General features: G+C 32.6%; 1 protein-coding gene across 1 annotated transcript in view; it reads right to left on the bottom strand.

Moving 5' to 3' along the window:
* The window catches only part of LOC129221428 (aldehyde dehydrogenase, mitochondrial-like), a 37,157-nt gene that overhangs the window by 14,157 nt on the left and 758 nt on the right, over nucleotides 1–22,242 (bottom strand). Inside the window, exons 2-6 of the mRNA XM_054855911.1 lie at nucleotides 19,233–19,337; nucleotides 14,965–15,105; nucleotides 8,417–8,496; nucleotides 5,898–6,009; nucleotides 229–471 (exon numbers count right to left, since the gene is read on the bottom strand). Coding sequence (XP_054711886.1) covers nucleotides 229–471; nucleotides 5,898–6,009; nucleotides 8,417–8,496; nucleotides 14,965–15,105; nucleotides 19,233–19,337 — 681 coding nt within the window. The remainder of the gene's footprint in view (nucleotides 1–228; nucleotides 472–5,897; nucleotides 6,010–8,416; nucleotides 8,497–14,964; nucleotides 15,106–19,232; nucleotides 19,338–22,242) is intronic.

The raw sequence follows: 22,242 nt of genomic DNA on the forward strand, positions 1-22,242 counted from the left end.
AGGCAAACCAAAAGATCTTTTAATTTTTCTATTACAAGCAAAGCCGTGCGGGTACTAGTGTATAGCATAAAGAAAGTAAGCATTTTGATTTGCTTACTTAACTGAATTGAAATTTTATATTTTGATATTGTTTTGAATGCTATCGTTCGTGAAAGGTACCACTAGTAGAAAATAACTCGATTTAACCTTTCCACAATCTTTTAAAAGGACACAAACAAATGAGCTCACTTCGGTGGATCCGGTGAATGCCAGCTTATCGACTTCCATGTGCTTGGCGATGGAGCCCCCTGCACTGGGACCGTACCCGGGTACGATATTCACCACCCCCGGGGGGAATCCTGCTTCTCGAATCAGCTGTCCCACGTAGAGGGCAGACAGGGGGGTCTGCTCCGCAGGCTTCAGGACGACTGTGTTGCCTGCGGCGAGGGCCGGAGCCAGCTTCCAGGCTTGCATTAGTAGCGGAAAATTCCACTGAAAGAAAAGTAAAACCAATATTAAAACTGCATGATCATTCCGGGGGAGTAAGATAAAAGTTCAAGCCGAAATTTGAACGAAATACTTTTTGCAAATGAGTCACTTCTAGGGATTGCAAAAACCAGACCAAAAATTCAATACTGGTAGGGCTAGAAAAATCTTAAATATTTTACATGCTCTGCCACCCATGTCTGCCACCCATGTTTGACAACAAAATACATGCCCAGTTTTTTATTGCATAATAAAAATATTTAAATTTGCCACATAGCATTAATCAAACAAAAAAAAAAAAAAAGAATTGAACAGCTTTATATCAGAATCAAGAATTATTTCAATAAAACTCATTAAAAAAAGTTTTTAAAATTACTTATACTTAAATTTATAATAATCACATGCCCAGCAGGGCATTATGGGCGCCCATATGCAAAATTGTAAGTAGGGGCTCAGAAATTTTAACCCTAGTTTAGCAGGATATTTTCCCCATGGAGGCAGATTTCAGGACAGTTTAGAGTCATTAAAATTTGACATCTTTAATTATTTATTCATTAATGGCTGGAGAAGAAATATTTTTATAATTTTGCAAAGAAAAAAGTACTAAAAGCAAGAAAGTTCTCATTTCCAAGGGGGGGGGGGGTCTTGAGCCCCCTTTGCTCCCCTATTTGGGTGCCCTTGCAGGGCATGTAAGAATAAAAGATTTATGCCTGATCAAAATTTTTACATGCCCCAGGCATGTCGGGCAATATAATTTTCGAGTCCTGATACTGGTATTTGAAATTTCTCAAAAAATGCTTGAAAAATTGTTTTGTCACCACAGTTAATAATATTTTATAAAAATTGTATTTTTTGTGTAAACGTATTGTGAACAAATGTAAAATGAGAAACAAGTGACATAATAAAAAATCAACAATAGTAAAAAACATAATGTGTCTATTGAACTGGTTTTAAGCCTAGAACTTAAATTTAGAGCTCAGCTTTCCAACAGTTAACAGCACTCTTTCTGAATTCAGGCAGGTCGATGGTACTGTTAACAATACACGTTTCACCTCCTAGTTGTCTGTCTTTCATCTTCAAATAATTCAATCTGTTGCATGTTATTTTTGAAAAAATCCTCTTCTGTGTGTATGTGTGTGTTTTTTTATTGCATGTATTATTATTATTATACTTTTTAAAGATTTATAGCTAGTTGTAATTTCTTTCTGAGAGACGATACTTTAAAAAAGTTTTTTGATAAACATGACCAAATTTAATCATGTCAGTCTCTCTTGTTGTTTTCGATTTCTTTTAAAAATTCTTTACAAGTACAATTATGTAAATATCTGAAAATATTTTCAAATGATTATGCTTAACCTGTGCAAATTTTCAAGGCACTATATGATTTCTATAATATTACCTTGCCAAGTATAAAGCAAGACATAACAACAAACCAATACCAGTGACAACAGTATTACCATTTGCTTTACTAACAAGAAAAAGTTTTTTGCCGGTATTCAGTACATTTAAGACAAATATTTAAAGAAAATATCATGAAGTATTACTTGTTGGAATAAATTTTTCCTGAAACAAACACTCGAAATTACACATGAAATTAACTTTAAAAAAAGGGAAAGTGAGTCAGGGAAATAAAAAAATAATAACATGGTTCGCCACATTTTTTTAACGATATTCTATTAGTTTGTGATTTTGAACCCAAATTTTTACATCAATAGGTTGATTTTGGTTCTGTATTATGGAAAAAGAAATAGTAGATATTTAATAAATTAAATTGAAAATTCTTTAATTAAAACTCCTTATTGTTTTCAACTAATACCGAAAATACCGGTATTTTACCTCAGCAAATACCATAATCTCGAAATTGCAAAATTGCTCAAAATACTGGTATTCGGTTTACCGGTATTGCAATCACTAGTTACTTCGCGTACTTCATACAATTTTTTAAAAAATCCTTTAAATTTTGACCTTTCGATTTTTTTTTTTGTTAATTTGAATTGTGAAATATTGGATTGTTTTCCAAATGATATATCCCTCTTGCGTAAAGAAAAAGAATACTTTTCTTGGAATTAGCAATATTTGACGGGCGAGGAGGCAACCAAAGAATAGAGATTCTGTTGCAGAAAGCGATAATAAAACTCATTACAGCTGTTACTTTATCCAATACACTACATGGAACAGTGGCGTAGCTAGACCCGACTTTCGGGGGGGGTTACTTCTTTTATATATATATATATATATATATATATATATATATATATATATATATATATATATATATATATATATATATATATATATATAGTATATATATATTATATATATATATATAGTATATATATACATATTATATATATATATATATATAGTATATATATATATATTATATACAGTCAAACCTCATTATCGCGACACCCGGATTTCACGACACTCCGGATGTCACGTCACTTTTTCTAAGTCCCGAACTTATGGCGTATTATTTTAATATTAAGTGGCTCCGGATTTAACGACAGTTTTTTTAGTGCAACTCCGGTTACGACGACACTTCGAGCTGCGCAGACTGGATCAAATATTTCTTTGCAACTGGAAAATTTTCAGTAAAATAATGAAAACACCTGGAAATGTTTGTTGTAGGAACTTGGGATTCTGACAAGAGATTTGACCAGGCATGACAACACCTCAAGAATGGCGGGGGTCGGGTAGATAAGTTCTGAAAGGTACAGGTTTCAGATTTTGACAAGATGAGGAATAATAGAAAGGAATTCAAAGCAGGTGGATTGTAATACTGAACTAGGGAAACAGCAGAAGAAGAGAAAGACCATAGCTACCTAAAGCTGTAGGTGGTCACTACAAGCTTCTCCCATGAGAGAAAAAGAGTTAAGAGCTCCTCATTAGATCGAAAAGGGACACACAACTCTAAAGTGGATAAAAGAATTACAAAGGGTTTTTTCATATTCGAAAGGTGGGACTTAGCCGTCAAAATCTAATCAAATTGCAGGCAAAAGTGGAGAGTCTTGAATTGTTTTCTTTCTTGCTGGTAATTTCGTGGAAAGGAGGAGTTTTAAAAATGTTATTCAAAAGTTTAGCAAACACTTATTGGAAAGTATTTTAGAATTGGAGAAAGAAAAAAAAGAGTGAAGTTTTTTTTTTTTTTTTTTTTCAAATAATTTTTGTTATATCTACCAATAATTCAAATTTGCATTAGTTTAATCTAATTAAAAACATATACATACATAAAGGTTATTAATTTCTTCATTAAATCTAATTTTGTTTGTTAACTTATGTTTAATTACGAATTTTTAAACTATTCCGGTTATGACGTCGCTCCGGCTATGACGACACTTTTTTGACAGTCCCAAAAGAGTCGTGATAACAAGGTTCGACTGTATATATATAGTATATATATATATATAATCGTTTTTCCTTTTCTTCTTTTTTTTTTCTTTCTCATCTCTCTTCCTTTTCTCTTTTTTTTTTTTTTTTTAAGACTAACGTTTCGGGGGGGGGGGTTTGTCCCCAAAACCCCCCCCCTTAGCTACGCCCCTGACATGGAATGGAAACTGTAAAAACATATCTCATGCAGTAGGCTGTAAATGACACAGTATTTTCTTCCCTCTATAAAATCAAACTAGTATGTTGTGGCCATCACGAAACTTTCTTATATATCTTTCTTATAATTCTGATCCCTCCCCATGCTTAACGAGGAAGCAATATTCCCAATGAAAACAAAATTATACATGCCAAAACTTGATGACCATCCCAATTCCTGATTTATCTCAAAAGCAAAGCAAAGAATGAAAATTGAAAATTATTTTAAAAACCTTGCTTAAAATAATTACAAACATTTATCTGTTACCAGACACAAGATGGCAACAGTTAAAAATTTTAAATCATTGAGATAATATTTCGGATCATTTCCATGCAATTAAAAGCACGAGCTGAACGCAGACGACAGTCTGTTACAATTTATCTTTCTTATTGTTGCAATTAAAAATCTATTTTTATTCACACAAATAAAAAAAAATCAGCCCCCCATGGAGCGATCGGCGCCAAAATTAAACCAACGCCTGTTTACATATGGATTCATATTTATTCCAAATTTCAACCAGAACGTAGCATTACTTCTTGAGATAGGGCACTCACAATGGAAAAAAAAGAACGTTCGATTGCGCCACCCCCTTTTTAGCTGTTGACACCAAAATAGAATCATTTCTTATACCCTCTAAGGGCTACTTGTTGATAAATTTTTGTTAGATTACGTTCATTATTTATTGAGATACAGCAGTCACAATTGACGGCAAAAAACGTTCTATAGCTCAACCTCCGTTTGAGCTATTGACACCAAAATTGAATCAGGATCTGTACCTGTTAGGGACAACATATGGAACAAATTTTGTCTAATTCCGCCAGTTACTTCCTGGGGAATAGCAGTCACGCAAAACTCAAAAACGTCCCATTGCTCCACCCCCCTTGGAGGGATTCGCGCCAAAAACCAGTGGGCACAAGTTCACATAGGGGCACATATGTGTACCAAATTTCGTTCGATTTCATGCAGTAGTTTTTTGCTGTAGAGCGGCCACAAAAAACTGGTCACACACAGACGTGACACACATACACACAGACATACAGACATTTTCCAAAAATAGTCGAAATGGACTCGGCACACCTCAAAACGTTCGAATCCGTCAAAATTCGAAATTCGAAAATTTGCACGAATCCAATACTTTTTTCTATATATTAGATATAGAAGAAAGTAAAAAGAACTATTTCGAGTCAAGTATCAAAGAAAATGTCTAAATCAAGTACACTGTAGTATTTCAAATTAACTACTGTGTAATAAGTCGCAGAATCCTAAGTAAAAAGTGTACATATTCAAATTATGGATTTTTTTTGTGCAGTTGCTTATTGGAGCAACTGCACAAGTTGCCTCAATGAGCAACTGCACAAAGTGCAGTGTAATAAAGTGAAATTTTTTTTAAAAAATGGCACCCCAATATTATGGATACCCCTGGTTCAACACAAAAAAGTTTCCCTCCCAATGGATTCGTTGAATTGAGGTTCGACTGTACAAATGGATTTGGAGACAGTCAAAATGCATATTTTTTTAATTTTCAACAAGTTTACACACCAAAACTCTCTTAGACATGATGAAACAAAGTAATCAAAATGCGTTTACGAGTAATTCAAATGGAAATTTACGCTGAAATTTGAGTGATAAACTTTCGTGAAGTTAACTATTCTTTTCATGGTACAGGAAAACAAAAAGCTTTATGCATTCATGCCGTCCAGATAGTGTAATATTTTAATTTCTAAGACTCTTCCATATAATCAGAATTTTCAGTAATCCAAGGTGAGCCCCAGTTAAGCTGGATTTTCGTGACTCTACAGTAAAAGTTTTGAGTTCCAACGGGAAGCAAGAAATGTTAAAAACTTACTGGAATAATTTGACCACACACTCCAACTGGCTCGTGCCTGGTGTATGAAAAATAGTTGCCATCCACAGTCAAGGTCTTACCAGAAATTTTGTCTGCGAAACCAGCATAATACCTGCACAAAAGTTAAACTGCTCATTTTACATGATATATAAAACATTTCAGGCAACCATACAGCAATAAAAGAAACAATAAATTGGTAAATGTATATAATTGCTTATAAGTCAAGAAATTTGGAGCAAAAAATGAGAGTAAAAGTTTGGGGTTGACTTATAAGAAACACTGAGTTTCCAAAAAAAAAAAAAAAAATCCCTAAACAATGCTTGAAAATAAAAAACACTCAAAAACGTGAACATTTTCCTAATTTTAGTCTTATTCTTTTAAACAAATGCTAAAGAAGTAAATTCCCAAACATTCTGATACAATTTTACATGGTCCATATGTGAAATGAAGACTAAATAATTACAGTTACTGACAGACTTCTAGAAAAATGAGAAAATGCCAGATTACCACCAAAACTTCCAGATAGTTGATCATTCAAGGCTCATTAAGAAAATGAATGTAATATGCCTACAGCATAAAAAGTTTTGGGTATTAATTCAAAACAAAAGCAGCCATTAATGAATACTGCAATGGTGAAAACAAACCCTTTACAAAAACTGCTATTACAGAAATGAAAACTTTTGGTACGAAAGCATAAATAAAATATGTTCATTACATTTCATATATTCCTTCATTTTAAACTTTTATTTTCAAAAATCATGGCAAAAGTTTACCTCTCTCTATTTTTCCCCCCAGAAAATATAAGCTCTGCTTATACAAGAGTATTCCATTTTTTTCAAATTTTTAAAATAAAAGTAGGGGGGCAACATCTTCGCAAAATCGACACTAATAGGCAAGTATGTATGGGAGGTTATAATGAAATATAAGAACTAGTTTGGATTATAAAGTGCAGTATTGCTGGGCGATACATCGCCAAAAACCGGTGTGCATCCCACATCGTTAAACTGGTTAAAAATATTTCTTTAAACCGATGCATCTATACTGCTCCCATGTACAGACATTGGCCAAGGGTTGCTGCCGTTTTAATCTCTAAATTTTTCACACTGATGTTATTAGTGGTGTGTTAATCCAACCTGGCTTAACAATGAAGGTGCAAAGAGTTAGACCTTTATTTTTCACAAAACATGCAAGAATTGCACGTATGTTTCTAGTTATTGAAGAAAGATATAATGATGAACTAGAAAGTTCATCATATAGTCACTTGCCAGGGGAAAAAAAAAATTGAAGAGCAAAATTTTGGAAGTCAAATATAAACTGAATCCGTTTTATGCAAAATTTGCTTTAGACCCCATATGTAACCTCCCCCTGCAATATTGGGCAGTTTATTTTTGTTCAATTTGCAAGATTAAATATAATTTAAGATATATTGGTGGACATTTTCAGATTTAAAGTATTTATATTTTTTTTAAACTATGGAATCCTCTTTGAATGTCTCCAGGTGATACAATTTTTATATCTTGTATGTATTTTGTAAAATTTAAACAAGCAAGTTTTAGTTAAAGAAATAATAAAAACATCGCAATGTAAAGGTTGGCAATGCATCACAATGTAGAAATTCCTACATCGTCCAGCCCTAAAGTTCAGAATGCAGCAGGTATTTGATTATCGATCTCAAAACATTCGTGACAAAATTTTACTTCTTAAAATTAAATAGAAACAACAAAAATTTAAAAATATTAGAATGATACCACAACAAAGGCTACAACAACATTTCTTTTCTAGTGACTTGTGAATGAACACCAGAACAAATTTCACTCAAGGCATACTACACATTTCTTTTTGTATTTCTTAAATTAGAGAACACAAATTATCCCAAGGTTTTATTAAACCCACTAAATATTCTCTATTGTGAAAAGTGGCATGCACTTCAGATAAAGGTTACAACTTTCTCATTTTAAAATTACTTGCTCGTAAAAATTAATGTTTTCTTCTAGTTCAACAAAACTTTTATCAGCAAAAAAATCTAATTTTTGTGTTAAGGTCCTTTAGTTTTCTATTAATAAATTTTAAAGTTTAAAAAAAAAACTTAGGTTACGAAAAATATTTGCAGTAGCAAAGTTGTGATATTATTTTGGCACAAGACGATGCTGAGAAAAACCAATTTATTAAACATGAAACATAGCAAATAGCTTGCTTCAACTAGAAAACTGAATATTTGCACATTAAAATGATCTTGAGCCACAAACAAGAACTAGGAATTTATGTTGAAGTTTTTAAAAATTGCACTTTCTCTTAATCTTAGACATGAACCTATATCCTTCTTTTAAAAAGTTTACATGCTCAATATCTATTGTACTAGTCATTGTATTCTAAAATTACTTCCAAATTTTGGAATCATAAATCTGAGCACGTTTTGTGCGACATGTAATTTCAAAAACACAGAGCTCAAGCAAAAAGTTATTATTTCAAATACTTAATCAAAACCCAAAAGCATCACAGGAAATATGAAAATTATTTACCTGAAGACTTTCAAAACCAGATCTAAATCAACATGATATGAATCTAAGAACGGTTTCCCATTATCTAATGTTTCCAAGCTCTGAAAGATAAAGAGGGGGAAAATATCAATACAACATGCCATTTGAAAACTCCAAAGGGTCATTCCATGTCAAGTGATCCAAAATTTGGGAAATTTTTTCCCTCACCCTTTTGTATTTCTTTGAAATTTGGCTCATTGATTGTACCCTTTGAGGTAATCAAAAGTCCAAATTTTTAGATTTTTATCTCTATTATTTTTTTTATTTATGACACTTCGATTTTTCGAAAAACCCGCTTTTTTTCATGGATACTTGAACAAAAAATGGACGATACCTCAGCACCAAATATAGATAGAAAGATTTGGTAAAAAGCATTTTAAAGTACATTAGTTGCTGTTTAATGGGATATGCAACATAACTATTTTCAAAAACATTTTAATTTTTAAAAAAGAAAATTTAAATTTTAAATTTAAATTTCTCAAAAAAGGTATAATGAATTTTTTTTTTAAATTCTCAAAAATTTGTGTGTATTTTATCTTCATTTGTGCAAAGTTTCAAGTTGGGATCTCAATGAGATTATATTTTTATGAATTTTTAAATAAAATTTGACTTATGAAACAATGACATTTTTCAGATTCTAACTAGTTAAATATGGTCTTCTTTTACTGGGGATGGTCTAGTAAGTAGTAATTGATCATGACTATGCTTGAAATGAACTGACATGACTTTGTAGATTAGTACCCCCCCTCCGCCACACAACCACTTTTTATCTTTTTTTTTTTCAAAACTATTTTCAAAATGTAAAAAATAAATAAATGAATAAAAAACCAAAATGAATAGAAAACATATTAAAAGCTGGTAAATGTTCTTCTTTAAAGCAAGACAAAGTACATTACCCCCCCCCCCCCCCCCCCCACTCACTCACACATACGATTAACACTATACTAGTATCACGCTTCACCTGATGCTTTTTTTTTCAGACTAAGTATTTCTTTTTCAATCTGAACTTCACAAAGTGTACTTGATTATTTCACTATCTGATAAGGAAAGTTATGATTCATTTCGTCCCTTACCCCTGCACCAACTTCCAGTTTTGGATGGAGGAAAGAAATAGTTTGCCCCAAGATCACAGCAAAATAGGAGTGTTTCCCCCCGTGTTGTTTCATTCTTTTTACACTAAACTAAAAGTAAATCTAAGTATCAGGTCATATGTCTGTCCGCATAAAACTAACTGTCTTTCTACAACATTTGGAGTGCAGCTGTTTTTTCTTTTCTTTAATGCTAGTTTTCTTTTAATTTCACTTGTAAACGAGAGCAATGCAGCGAGATCTATTTATACATATATTAAAAGCAGTTATAGATCAAACAAATTTTGCTAATTTGAGCATAACCTTCCATGTTGTTATGTTTCATTCCAGATTGCCCCCCCTTCCCCCTACCGTCCCACTTTCCGAAAGAAAAAAAAAAGCTGCAAATGAGTGGTTCTCTTCAGTTTTTCTGACTTTTAGTTTTATGACCCCCCCCCCCCCATTTATAAGCTTTAGTCACTACTGATGTTTAGCAGCGTGCATCCCAGTTTATTATGGTTATAACTATTACGTGCCGGCTTTTTTTTTTTAAATACAATTTTGAAAAAAAAAAGATAAAAAGTGGTTGTGTGGCGGAGGGGGGGGGGGGGTACTAATCTACAAAGTCATGTCAGTTCATTTCAAGCATAGTCATGATCAATTACTACTTACTAGACCATCCCCAGTAAAAGAAGACCATATTTAACTAGTTAGAATCTGAAAAATGTCATTGTTTCATAAGTCAAATTTTATTTAAAAATTCATAAAAATATGATCTCATTGAGATCCCAACTTGAAACTTTGCACAAATGAAGATAAAATACACACAAATTTTTGAGAATTTTTAAAAAAAAATTCATTATACCTTTTTTGAGAAATATAAATTTAAAATTTAAATTTTATTTTTTTGAAATTAAATTTTTTTTGAAATTAATCATGTTGCATATCAAATTAAACAGCAACTAATGTACTTTAAAATGCTTTTTACCAAATCTTTCTATCTATATTTGGTGCTGAGTTATCGTCCATTTTATGTTCAAGCATCCATGAAAAAAAGCGGGTTTTTCCAAAAATCAAAGTGTCATAAATAAAAAAATAAAAGAGATAAAATTCTAAAAATTTGGACTTTTGATTACCTCAAAGGGTACAATCGATGAGCCAAATTTCAAAGAAATACAAAAAGGTGAGGGAAAAAACTTTGGATCACTTGACATGGAATGACCCCAAAGCCAAATATTTAAATACCGAGCTGCCTGAAGCACCCAGTTTGCTTGCCTTTTTATACCACTCAGATTTTATGAAATTTACTTTTTATTATAGCATTTACCTTTTCATTCAATCCCTTTTTACCCCCCGACACACAAAGGAAGGGGGTTATAAGTTTGACATGTCTGTGTATCTGTCTTTTGCACTCTAGGGCCTAAACGGATTGGACCGATTTTGAAAAACTTTTTTTTATTCGAAAGACATCAAATAATATCTTTCAAATGTAAAAATAATTCTGCAGCTCTACTGTTTATCGCCAAACTTGCCCATCAACCACGCTATCATAATCCATCCGTCTAGCGAAAAAAAAAAACATCCCGTGGACCATTCAAAAATCGTCGGAAAAAAAGAAAATGTCGTACATTTCACTCGGATAAAAACAAATCAAAAGTTTCTTTTATTTCAGAACAAATCGCCAAAACAATGAATTACATTAACGGTTGCCTTAAAACAATAATCCTAGACTGAACCCTGCTCAGTGTCTAACGTACCAAGCGACCACGCTACCGGAACCCAGCCCTTTTGTGAGTGAACCGGATGTTTTTTTTTTGGCAATAATAAATTTTTTTGCCAAACAAACAAAAAGGTATAAAATCACATTAACAGTAGCTTTCAAATCTTTATATATTGAGAGCTGCATTGCCTGGCTTTGCCCGTCTACCTTTAGAATAAAAATTGTGTCGAGTGACACATATTCAATAATCAGGCTTAAATAAAAGAAAAAAAAAAACACCATACAAAATTATCCTTCCAAACATTGACGACAGATATTAAAATACTTTTAAGAATTTAAAGTACGAAAGATGGATTTTAAAAGCATAACCATGGAAACATGAAATAAAATGGTTGACAACCTGAATCAAAATGACATATTTCAAAATTGATTTAAAAACGCTTGTAACTTTTTTTCCTTTGAAGATAGAAGTTAATTTTTTCGACCACAGGTCGAGAAAGATCTGGAGTAAAAAATCTCGCTTTTTCCAATGCTGTCAAAAAGAAAACTGTGGGACAATTCCTTCACTTTTTATTTATAAATTTAATAAAAGAAAGTAGTGCCTAAATTTCAGCTAAGCCTAAGAAGTTCAAGCTAAAACGCATATTACTCCCGCCGTAATTAAGTTAGAGCATTGAAATAAATTGTTTAGAACGCAGAAAATTCTACCCTTTTCAATGATACATTATATTAATATGTGCAAGTAATTTTTCACCCCTTTAATAGCATATTATAGGCAATTTATGTGAAATTTGGGCCTAAATTTGAATTAAAAAAAGAACTATTTATTGGATGTTTTCGAATTATAGCCTATGTTACTCAGTAAGAAAGCGCCTTTCATAGAGTGAAAGAATTTTTCAAATAGGTGCAGTGGTTCCGGAGATTACCTCGAACATATAAACGCACAAAAATCCACCCTCTCTCTTTATAATATTAGTAAAGATTAGTATCAAAAAAGAAAAATAATTGTAAATGATTTTTTTTATCTTAACAGCTTTAGATTTTTGACAATTAAGAAAAAAAATAATAAATATAATTTAAAAAACACAGTTCCAAACATGTTTATTAAAAATTCAAGACAAGTATTTAAAATTACAGAAGACTAAAATAATAACAATAGTTTGTCAAAAATCAAGTAACTTTCAATAAATATAACACAAAAACTAATTTCCCTGCAGCTGGTGTTGAAAATCAAGCCCTTGTTCTTTCTTGACAGAGCTAAACACCCCAAAGCATTTTCACACTCAAGTCAGGATTGTGGACTGGAAGTTAATTATGGCAATTGGAAATGTTATAGAGAACAAGATATATTGAAGTAAGCTAGCAACTTGAAAATACAAACAGCATATTTGGATGCCTTCTGAAACCCTTTCCCTCCAAATAATATAAATTAAGTGCTCTTGAGAATTTTCAAAAATATGTTACACAGTTTTATTCCTATGTGTTGACAAAGCAACATCATCAGTATTAACTGACTCAAATGCAGTTAAATTTCAGTTAAAACAGAATGCATTTTCAAAAATTTCTGAAGGACTAAAGAAATAGTAGAGTAGTAGATTACTATCAAATTGAAGCGAAAATAAACGAATTGACAAAAAAATTGTTTCAAAATAATTTTAAAGGATTTTCAGATACAGTAAACTCTGGATTATTGGCGGTCGGAATATCCACCACTTGGATTGGCTGCGGGTCCTTTCACAATTTTTGATTTTAAACTTTTTACCTATTATTCGGATTATCTGCGGTTTTCGCTTATCCGCGGTTAACGTACCACCCTATTCCACTGATAATCGGGAGTTCACTGTGTTTCAAAATGTTGATAATATTTTAGCAAAGAAAAAAATGTTGATTTAAAAACAAATAAGATAAGACATAGTTTAAAAAAATATATATAGAGATAACAACAAATGTTTCAAAAAAAAAAATCAATGTCAGTGGAGCTATACCTCACATTAAGAGGGACCTGGCGGGCCAGAATGTACACAAGTTTTAAATTTCTTTACATGCTTTCTAGATAATATGGGAAAACACAGAAAATAGAAGAAAATTACAAAAACCAAAAACTGTTGCTATCAATGTTAAACGTTTCTTTTATTAATGTTAATTTTCCATATATTTTCGGAAACCAAAATCAGACAACTATTTGCATTTGTAAATTTGCATTAAGTGTTTTTTAATGCAGATGATCTGTTGCTTTGGTAGGCTCCAGGACATAGTTTTTGCTTCGTAACATTGAACGTTATGACAGGCTACATGGATCAGCCACATAGGGCCCACAGCCTGCAAGGATGGCACCACTGATCTATAAAATGGTTAATTAGCCATCCAAGGAAATAATAAGCTATTTTAAATTAAAAATTTAAAAAAAAAACCAACTGAGTCGCAACTGTACAATCAAGAGGGAAAACTGAAAATCCTTTTAAAAGCCTTATACTATTAAAAATCAATTTCAATTATTTCATTTGCGAACAAATAGAAACTGGCAACAGATAGAAATTTTATATCATTGCTTTTCATTTCCTTGTCGGCCAACAATGACTTTGGCGATCAATCGTGTGAATAAAGGCTTAGCTGTTATTACAATCTGCTTTAAGAAAACGTTATAATTCGAATTCTATGAAACATGCAAGTTCCCAACACATTCTATCAGACACGGGGGAAACTCTTGATTTTGGTATTAAATTTTAAAAATTTTAAATATATTTCACTGAAAAAAAAACGCAAAAAACCTTTTAGAGGCTTTTTATTAATATCTTCGTTAATTAGGGTCATCGAAGCCGCAACCTAGCTAAGAACACTCTCGATCAACTCTGCTTTCGAACAAATTTCTTTTTTTCAAAATCGGTCTGTCCGTTCAGGCACTGGAGTGCCACAGACAAATACACAGACGCGTCAAACTTATAACCACCTGCGTTTGTGTGTCGGGAGTAAAAAATAGCTTTATTGATAAAATTCCTTGTAAAAAAGAAGAGGGAAAATACCATAGACTAATAATAAGAGTAGACCGAGCTACGGCAATCCTTTTGCTGCTCATAAACCAAACCATGTGACTGGCGGATATCCTAGCAACAGCGGGCGTTAATCGTAGCAGACGATCAACGCCAGCGCGAAATAAAATAAATAGAATCGATGGAACACGGAAGAATGATCTTTTATGGAGTCCGATTTGCGAATTTGTTATTCTAAGTTGTAAATATTTTGTTAATATAGTGAGTTTTTCGTTTAGATAGTATTGTGCATTTTCTTTAGTCAATTTCAATAACTCTCTAAGCAATAAAAGATGCAAGCGACCAAGAAGAATCAGCAAACGGTAAGATTTTTACCTACAGTTTCAATTTAAGATACCGATCAGTACATTTTTGCGTTAACGCAAAACGTTTACGCCATTTCGTTCACGCCAACGCTGACAGCTCCAAATGAAATAAAAGTTACCGAAAACTGATTACTAATGTCAAAATAATGCATAACTAAAAGAAAAACAGTTCAATCTCTGCACCTGGAAGTTTTTTTTTTAATGAAAACACGTTGTCTTAAAATACATGTCGAGTGCCAAACTATAGATAATGCTGCCATCTAGCAACCATGCTGCCAAAGTCTTCGCCAAGCCCTTCCACTAGTCACATGATACATCTATGAACCAATTTTCTTCATCAGCAAGAATGAGAAAGCTCGGTCTACTCTTATTATTAGTCTATGGAAAATACCGCTAAGTAATTTCTGTCCCTTTCGATCAAATCCGCCAATCGGTTGAGCAGCCTTCCTCTTTCGGAAGCATCGAGGCGTCTCCATGGCGATCCAAACTGAAAAGCGTGGCGGGCCGCTTGTACAGCTTTGTTCACGTCCTCCTGGAAAGGAATTTTTAAAATGAAGAAAAAAATAAAATCTACCTAAAATGATATTAACCCCATGACTATGGCTACGTATAGCTGACCGTAAAAATTAATTCAAATTGCACAAAAAAATAAACTTATGATGTTTAAAAGTTGAGTAACATAAAGTGTGATCATCAATTTACTATGAAATTCAGAAAGTGTTTATTTTCCCAGCTCAATTCAAATATTTTAAATAAAAATCAACATACATAATTATGTAATTTGAGCTTTTATAATCACTGTATTTAAACATTCCAGTGTGCAAATACGTTGATATTTTCTGAATATAATTTTGCAATTTCATGAAATTATCTATATCGGTGATTCTCGACTACACCTCGCAGAAAAATTTGACAGGTCCTGAAATTTTTACTTGTCTAAGTTTAAAAAATTCTTAGTTTACTCACAAAAAAAAAAAAAAAACATAATGACAATAATATTCTCCTTAACATTAATTTTGAGCTTAATTTTGGCAATTTCCTAAGATTTTTTAGCAATGTAAATTCTTGATGTATAATTTTGCCAATAAACCATAATATATAAATATTTTTACTTCCTTTTACAAACTAGTATGTTGTGGCCATCACGAAACTTTCTTCTATATTTTTATTTTTTTTTTTCTGATCCCTCCCCATGCTTGACGAGGAAGCAATATTCCCAACAAAAACAAAATGACACATGCAAAAACTTGACGACCATCCCAATGTCTGAATTATTGCAAAAGCAAAGCAAAGAGCGAAAATTGAAAGTTATTTTAAAAGCCTTGCTTGAATTAATTACAAATATTTTATTTGTTAACAAACATAAGATGGCAACAGTTAAAAATTTTAAATCATTGAGATAATATTTCCGATCATTTCCATACAATTAAAATCACGAGAAATACGCAGACGACAATCTATTACGATTTATCTTTCTTATTGTTGCATTAATAAAGCTATTTTTATTCAAAAAAAAAAAAAAAAATCAACACCTCTTGGAGCGATTGGCGTCAAAATTGAACCAATGCCTGTTTACGTATGGATTCACATATATTCCAAATTTCAACCAGAACGCAGCATTACTTCTTGAGGTAGGATACTCACAATGGAAAAAAAGAACGGGCGATTGCGCTACCCCCCTTTTTAGCTGTTGACACCAAAATAAAATCAGCTCTTATACCCACTAAGGGCTACTTGCCGATAAATTTTTCTTTCATTCTGTTCATTATTTCTTGAGATACAGCAGTCACAATCGACGACAAAAACATTCTATAGCTGAACCCCCGATTGAGTTATTGACACCAAAATTGAATCAGCACCTGTTCCTGTTAATGACAACATATGGACCAAATTTTGTCTGATTCCGCCAGTTACTTCCTGAGGAATAGCAAGCACGCGTAACTCAAAAAACGTCCCATTGCTCCACCCCCCTTGGAGGAATTCGCGCCAAAAACCAATGGGCACAAGTTCACATACGGGCACATATGTGTACCAAATTTCGTTCGATTTCATGCGGTAGTTTTTGCTGTAGAGCGGCCACAAAAAACTGGTCACACACAGACGTGACACACACACACACACACATACATACACACACACATACACACACACAGACAGACAGACATTTTCCAAAAATAGTCGAAATGGACTCAGCACACCTCAAAACGTTCGAATCCGTCAAAATTCGAAATTCGAAAATTTGCACGAATCCAATACTTTCTTCTATATATTAGATATAGAAGAAAGTAAAAAGGAAGTATTGTATTCGTGAAAAAATTTTCACTCAAAATTCGCCCTTAATTTCCATTTTGCTCACCCCCGAATGAATGTTGAGATTTTTTCGACTCGACCACACGCGGTTAAGAGCCGAAGAACGTATAGACACGCGAAATATCCATTTTGATGATTCCCCGAGTAAATTACAACGACTTTTCTCGTGACGTCCGTATGTACGTATGTATGTCGTATAACTCGAGAATGGTATGTCCTAGAAAGTTGAAAATTTGGTACGTAGATTCCTAGTGGGGTCTAGTTGTGCACCTGCCGTTTTGGTTGCATTCGGGTGTTTCTAAAGGGGTCTTTAGCCGATTTTTGGGAGGAAATCATTGTTAATTTTGATTTCAATTTAAGTGGTGTTATAATTTGGCGGACACTTGGCGATCTATCGGCAATCTTTTGGTAGCCAAGTTTTGTCGCCAAATTGGCAACAAATTTGACAATTTTTTTTTTCAAAATCTGGTTTCAATTTGGTCACTAGTGGTGATATTTAGAGAGAAAGGTATTGAGTCACATTAAAATTTCCAATAATGGGAAAATGACATTAAAATTAAAGTAAAAGGAAGTCATGTGATGCACACATCAGCTCGTTTGTAACAGTTTCAGTTTAGAAAAAGTTGTGGGCATTGTGTAATCCTGTTCTCTAGTGTCCAGCGCAAACCTTGATTTGATACATCATAGAATCCAATAACATATGATGCTGGAACACATGTGCACAGAAAATCCACATCAAAGAATTTAAGAAAAGTTAAGCTCTTTCTGCAACAAAGATTAGTTCACCAAAGTAGCCGAATTCAGAAAAATAAATTTTAATTCACAAAATGTAAATGTAAAAAAAAAAAGAAAGAAAAAAAAACTTACTTTTTCTTTACAGGTTTAAGACCCAAGACATATAATGATGAGGGCTGCATACATAGCGCTTTGCCTCCATTACATATATTAATAAAATTTCATGAAACGAGCTGATGTGTGCATCACATGACTTCCTTTTACTCCAATTTAATGTCATTTCCCCATTATTGGCAATTTTAATGCGATTCAATGGTTTACTCTCTAAATATCACCAACAGTGGCCAAATTGAAACCTACTTTAAAATTAAAAAAAAAAAAAAAACATCACCAAATATGTCGCCAAGTTGGCGACAAAACTTGGCGACCAAATGACTGGCGATATATCGCCAAGTGTCCGACAAATTATAACATCACTTAAATTTAAATTGAAATTAACGATGATTTCCTCCTAAAAAGGGGCAAAAGATCCCCTTAGGAACATTTGAATGCAACCAAAAGGGAAGGTGCACAACTAGGCCCCACTTGGAATCTTCGTACTAAATTTCAACTTTCTAGGACATACCGTTTTTGAGTTATACGAGATACATACGCACATACATACATACATACAGACGTCACGAGAAAATTCGTTGTAATTAACTCGGGGGTTGTCAAAATGGATGTTTCGGTTGTCTGTAGGTTCCTAGGCACATATCCACGCGTGGTCGAGTCGAAAAAAAAAACACAACATTCATTCGGGGGTGAGCAAAGTGGAAATTAAGGCTGATTTTTGAGTGAAAATTTTTTCGTGAATACAATACTTCCTTTTTTGTTAAAGGAAATAAAAACACAGATTGAAAAAAATTTCAGTTATTTTTATTTACATATTTATATTTTATTTTTCTTGAAGTAATTTATTAAACCATAGAAGTTCACTTTGCTTCAAGCAATGTAAAATCTCAAAATTGTAGAAATGAAAAGTATGTAAAGTAGGAGACTCTCTTCTGCCATGAATAAAAGGAGCTCCCAGACAGGACAAAATCAGAATAAGGCCAAGATACCTCTCCCAAAGTTTGGGATTTTGAGGGCATCTTGGTAAAAAATGTCAGATAAACTGAAGCTGTTAGTAGATAATAGATTTAAAATAACAGCTCTTTGGTCCTTGTTTTTATCGCAATTCCAAATGATATAAACCGAGTTTTCGATTTTTTGGCAGGTATCACATGGGGGGGGGGGGGGGAGGGGGGAGTCTGATTTACGTAATTCGAAAAGTTTCTCTTTTGTTTAGATAGGAACCTGTTAAAATTCTACTTAATTTTGTTTCATCTTTTCGATTTTTAATCCATTTAGAGTTTTGACTTAATTAGTTTTCGTTTTCGACATGTTTGAATTTTCTGTAATATTTTGAGTTCTCAACATTTCTTAGTTCCTCTTTTTTTATATATAGTTATATACGAATTTCCAAATACTAATAGGAATCATAGGTGTTTCGGGGCATGATTCAGCTTGTTTTGCTAAATTATCAGCTTTGTCTTTGTCCGGGATCCCCTTGTCTAAAAAAAATCTACTTACCACACCTCCTTCCTCCACATGAGCAATCACACTTCCTGTGGCTGGATTTACAGTGGGGAAAGTTTTTCCACTTACAGATTTCTGCCATTCATTGTTAATCAAAATCTAAAACAAAAATTTATACTCTGAATAAATAAATACTACATAGCTTTGCAAACAGATACATAAAAAAAATTTAAAAAAAACATCACTTAAAAATCCTGAAAGTGGCTGTCCATAAATGATATGTTTTTCTACCTTTTTGACCCCCTTTGTCACAAAATATCACATCTCACCTCCCCCACCCCTCCTCCCTTGGTCACATGTCACACTCTATTTTTCATAAACAGATTCTCATAAAAATGTGCATTTGTCATTTTTTGTAACTTCCTCCTTCCCTCTTGGGAAAATTTCGTGGGAATCCCCCACCCCCCTTCAAAGCATGACATCATTCTTGAACCAGCCCACAATAATATAAGTTCAGCCTCATTTGTCTTTTTTTTTTTTTTTTTGTATTTTTCAAAAAGATATTACAGTCAGACCCCAATTTAACGAATTTAACGGGACTGAAATTTTTATATGTTAAATCGAGGTTATTTGATCGTAATATCAGGGTATGAAAATTTATTTAAAAACTGCACTTACCTTAGGGCCATTCCACGGAAAACGATAATTTTGTCCTGCTCGTGACGCTTCATACATTTCATGAAAAATAATAATTTAAAAGGACAAAGAACAAAATTTTGCTGCTAAAGAAATCACAAAAGCATGTTTGACTTCTTAAGCAAAAACTTTCTTCAAAATTTAATCTTTTTATTGAAATATAGGAACCGTCACGTGGGGGACAAAATGACCATTTTCAATGGAATGGGCATATACATATTTTTTTTTCAATGGTTTAAATAATTATTTCTAAACTAATGAGATATGATTCCTTTACGTTTAAACCATCGCTTTCAAAATCTACAATTTGTTTCATCATTGCTTTACTAAAAAGAGCAAAAATATTAGCTTATTCATAAGCAAGTTACCAGAGGTTGACTTTGGATGTCCCACACGTGAGGCATGCAAATGATTTTTATTTTAAATAATGGAATTGTTTAATAAAAATATAATTGTGCCAGGTATCAAATGTAAAGATTAAAAAAAATGCTTTCCCCAGTTTCATTAAAATATTAAGAGATATGATGAAATGTTGATGAAATTTTTGTCCCGCATGTCAAGGTGGAATGGCCCCTTATCTAAAACCTCTAATAAGCAACTGCACAAAAATATCCATAATCAGAAAGTGTAAACTTTTTATTCCGCTTTCCACGACTTATTACACACTAGTCAATTTGAAACTACTGAAAATAGATGTTTGAAAATTTCCTTGATACTTGACTCAAAATAGTAAATCTCCTTCGACTTCATGGAGAGAAGAAAATGTCATGTGTAGCCTGCTGCATGAGATACGGTTTTGCAGTTTCCAGTCCATATAAAGCATTTAAAAAAGTAAGTTTCAATGGGAGTTTCATTATCACTTTCTGCAACAGAATCGCTATTTATTGGTTGCCCCCTCGCCCGTCAAAAACTGCCGATTCCAAGAAAAGTCTTTTCCTGCTTTGGACAATAAGAATAGATCACTTGGAAAGTAATCTAATATTTCTTAGCTCAAATATCCAAAAAAAAAAAAATGTTTTTTGGCTGCAAAAATTATTTGTTAATTCAGTGTTTATAGTTCGGTAAACAGGGGTTTTTGCCTTCATTTTAGTTGGGGAAAAAGAAAAATTCCCTAAATTGCAAAGTTCTTTAAATAGAGGTTTGTTAAACTGTTCGTTAACTGTAGAGGTCAGACTGTATTATAAGTTCAGTCTCATTCGAAATTTTTTGTCATTTTTCAGAAAGGTATTAGTTTAATATTCTCTTTGGTTGAACTACCTATCTACATTACTAAACTCATTGCTCATGAAATGCATAAAACAAAATTATTTTGGGGTGTGGTAATTTTAATTCATTCATCACTATTGCAAACTTAATATTTCACAGTTGGTGACTTTAAACAGCCATAATTTCTTAATTTTGTGGTCCCTACACTCTCGTAGACATCGCTAATCATATCACAAACAAACCTTGAACAGAAACGTACCTATTTTGAGTTAGATATTGATTTAAACTGCTCAAATATTTGTAGGTCAATCGTAATGCATCATTAAAGTCATCTTCAAAAAAACTTTTGAAGATTTTTTCACCAAGCACTCTTTGAGACACAGGGTTTAAGCTACATTCAAATATTCTTCAGCATAAAAGCTTAATTTAGGGAAAAAGTTTTAGCAAAATACTAAAATGGTACACATTCTCATATCTTTCTAAATAGCTGAGTGTGTTTCATCTCACTTTGAAAATAAAATTTAAATTTCATCTATGACAGCTTTAAAGAAATAAGTGCACAGTTATTTTTTAACAACACTTTTAGTTTTTTGAATGTTGCAGTATCCTCCTCCTAATAATAGTTATTGGAGGGACATGACAGATAAGACTGAGTGTTATTGAACTTAATTTAAACATCTCTGCCAAAATTTGAAAAAGATTAAGTTGACTATCGCATGCTTAGTTCCTCTCTTGGATCAAGGTTTCTGGTTTTTTTTAAAATATTTTATTTGAGCAAAAAATCGAAAATGCTTCGCTTTTTTTTTCTCAATAAAAAAAGAGGTTTCACGTTTAGCAAAAAATGCAATGGTAGTGGAAACCCTGTTGAGACAGCATGCAATTGTTTGCCAATTGGTAAAAACTGTCCCGGTAAAAACATTTTAGCCAATATTTGCAGAAATGGCAAAAAACATGTGCTTATTTTGTAGGAACCGGAAGTAGCTAGTTTAAATTTTAGTAATTTTAACTCTTAATCTGACTACTTTTCAGTTTTCAAATTTAAAATATTTAACGCATCAATGAAACAGTAATTTTAATGTTGATATTTTAACTAATTTAGGAACTAATTAATGAACATGCTTTTTATTAACATTATGAATGCAGCACATAAGACAGTGGAGTG

This window comes from Uloborus diversus, chromosome 4 (genome assembly GCF_026930045.1).
Source record: "Uloborus diversus isolate 005 chromosome 4, Udiv.v.3.1, whole genome shotgun sequence".
Taxonomy (NCBI): Eukaryota; Metazoa; Arthropoda; class Arachnida; order Araneae; family Uloboridae; genus Uloborus; species Uloborus diversus.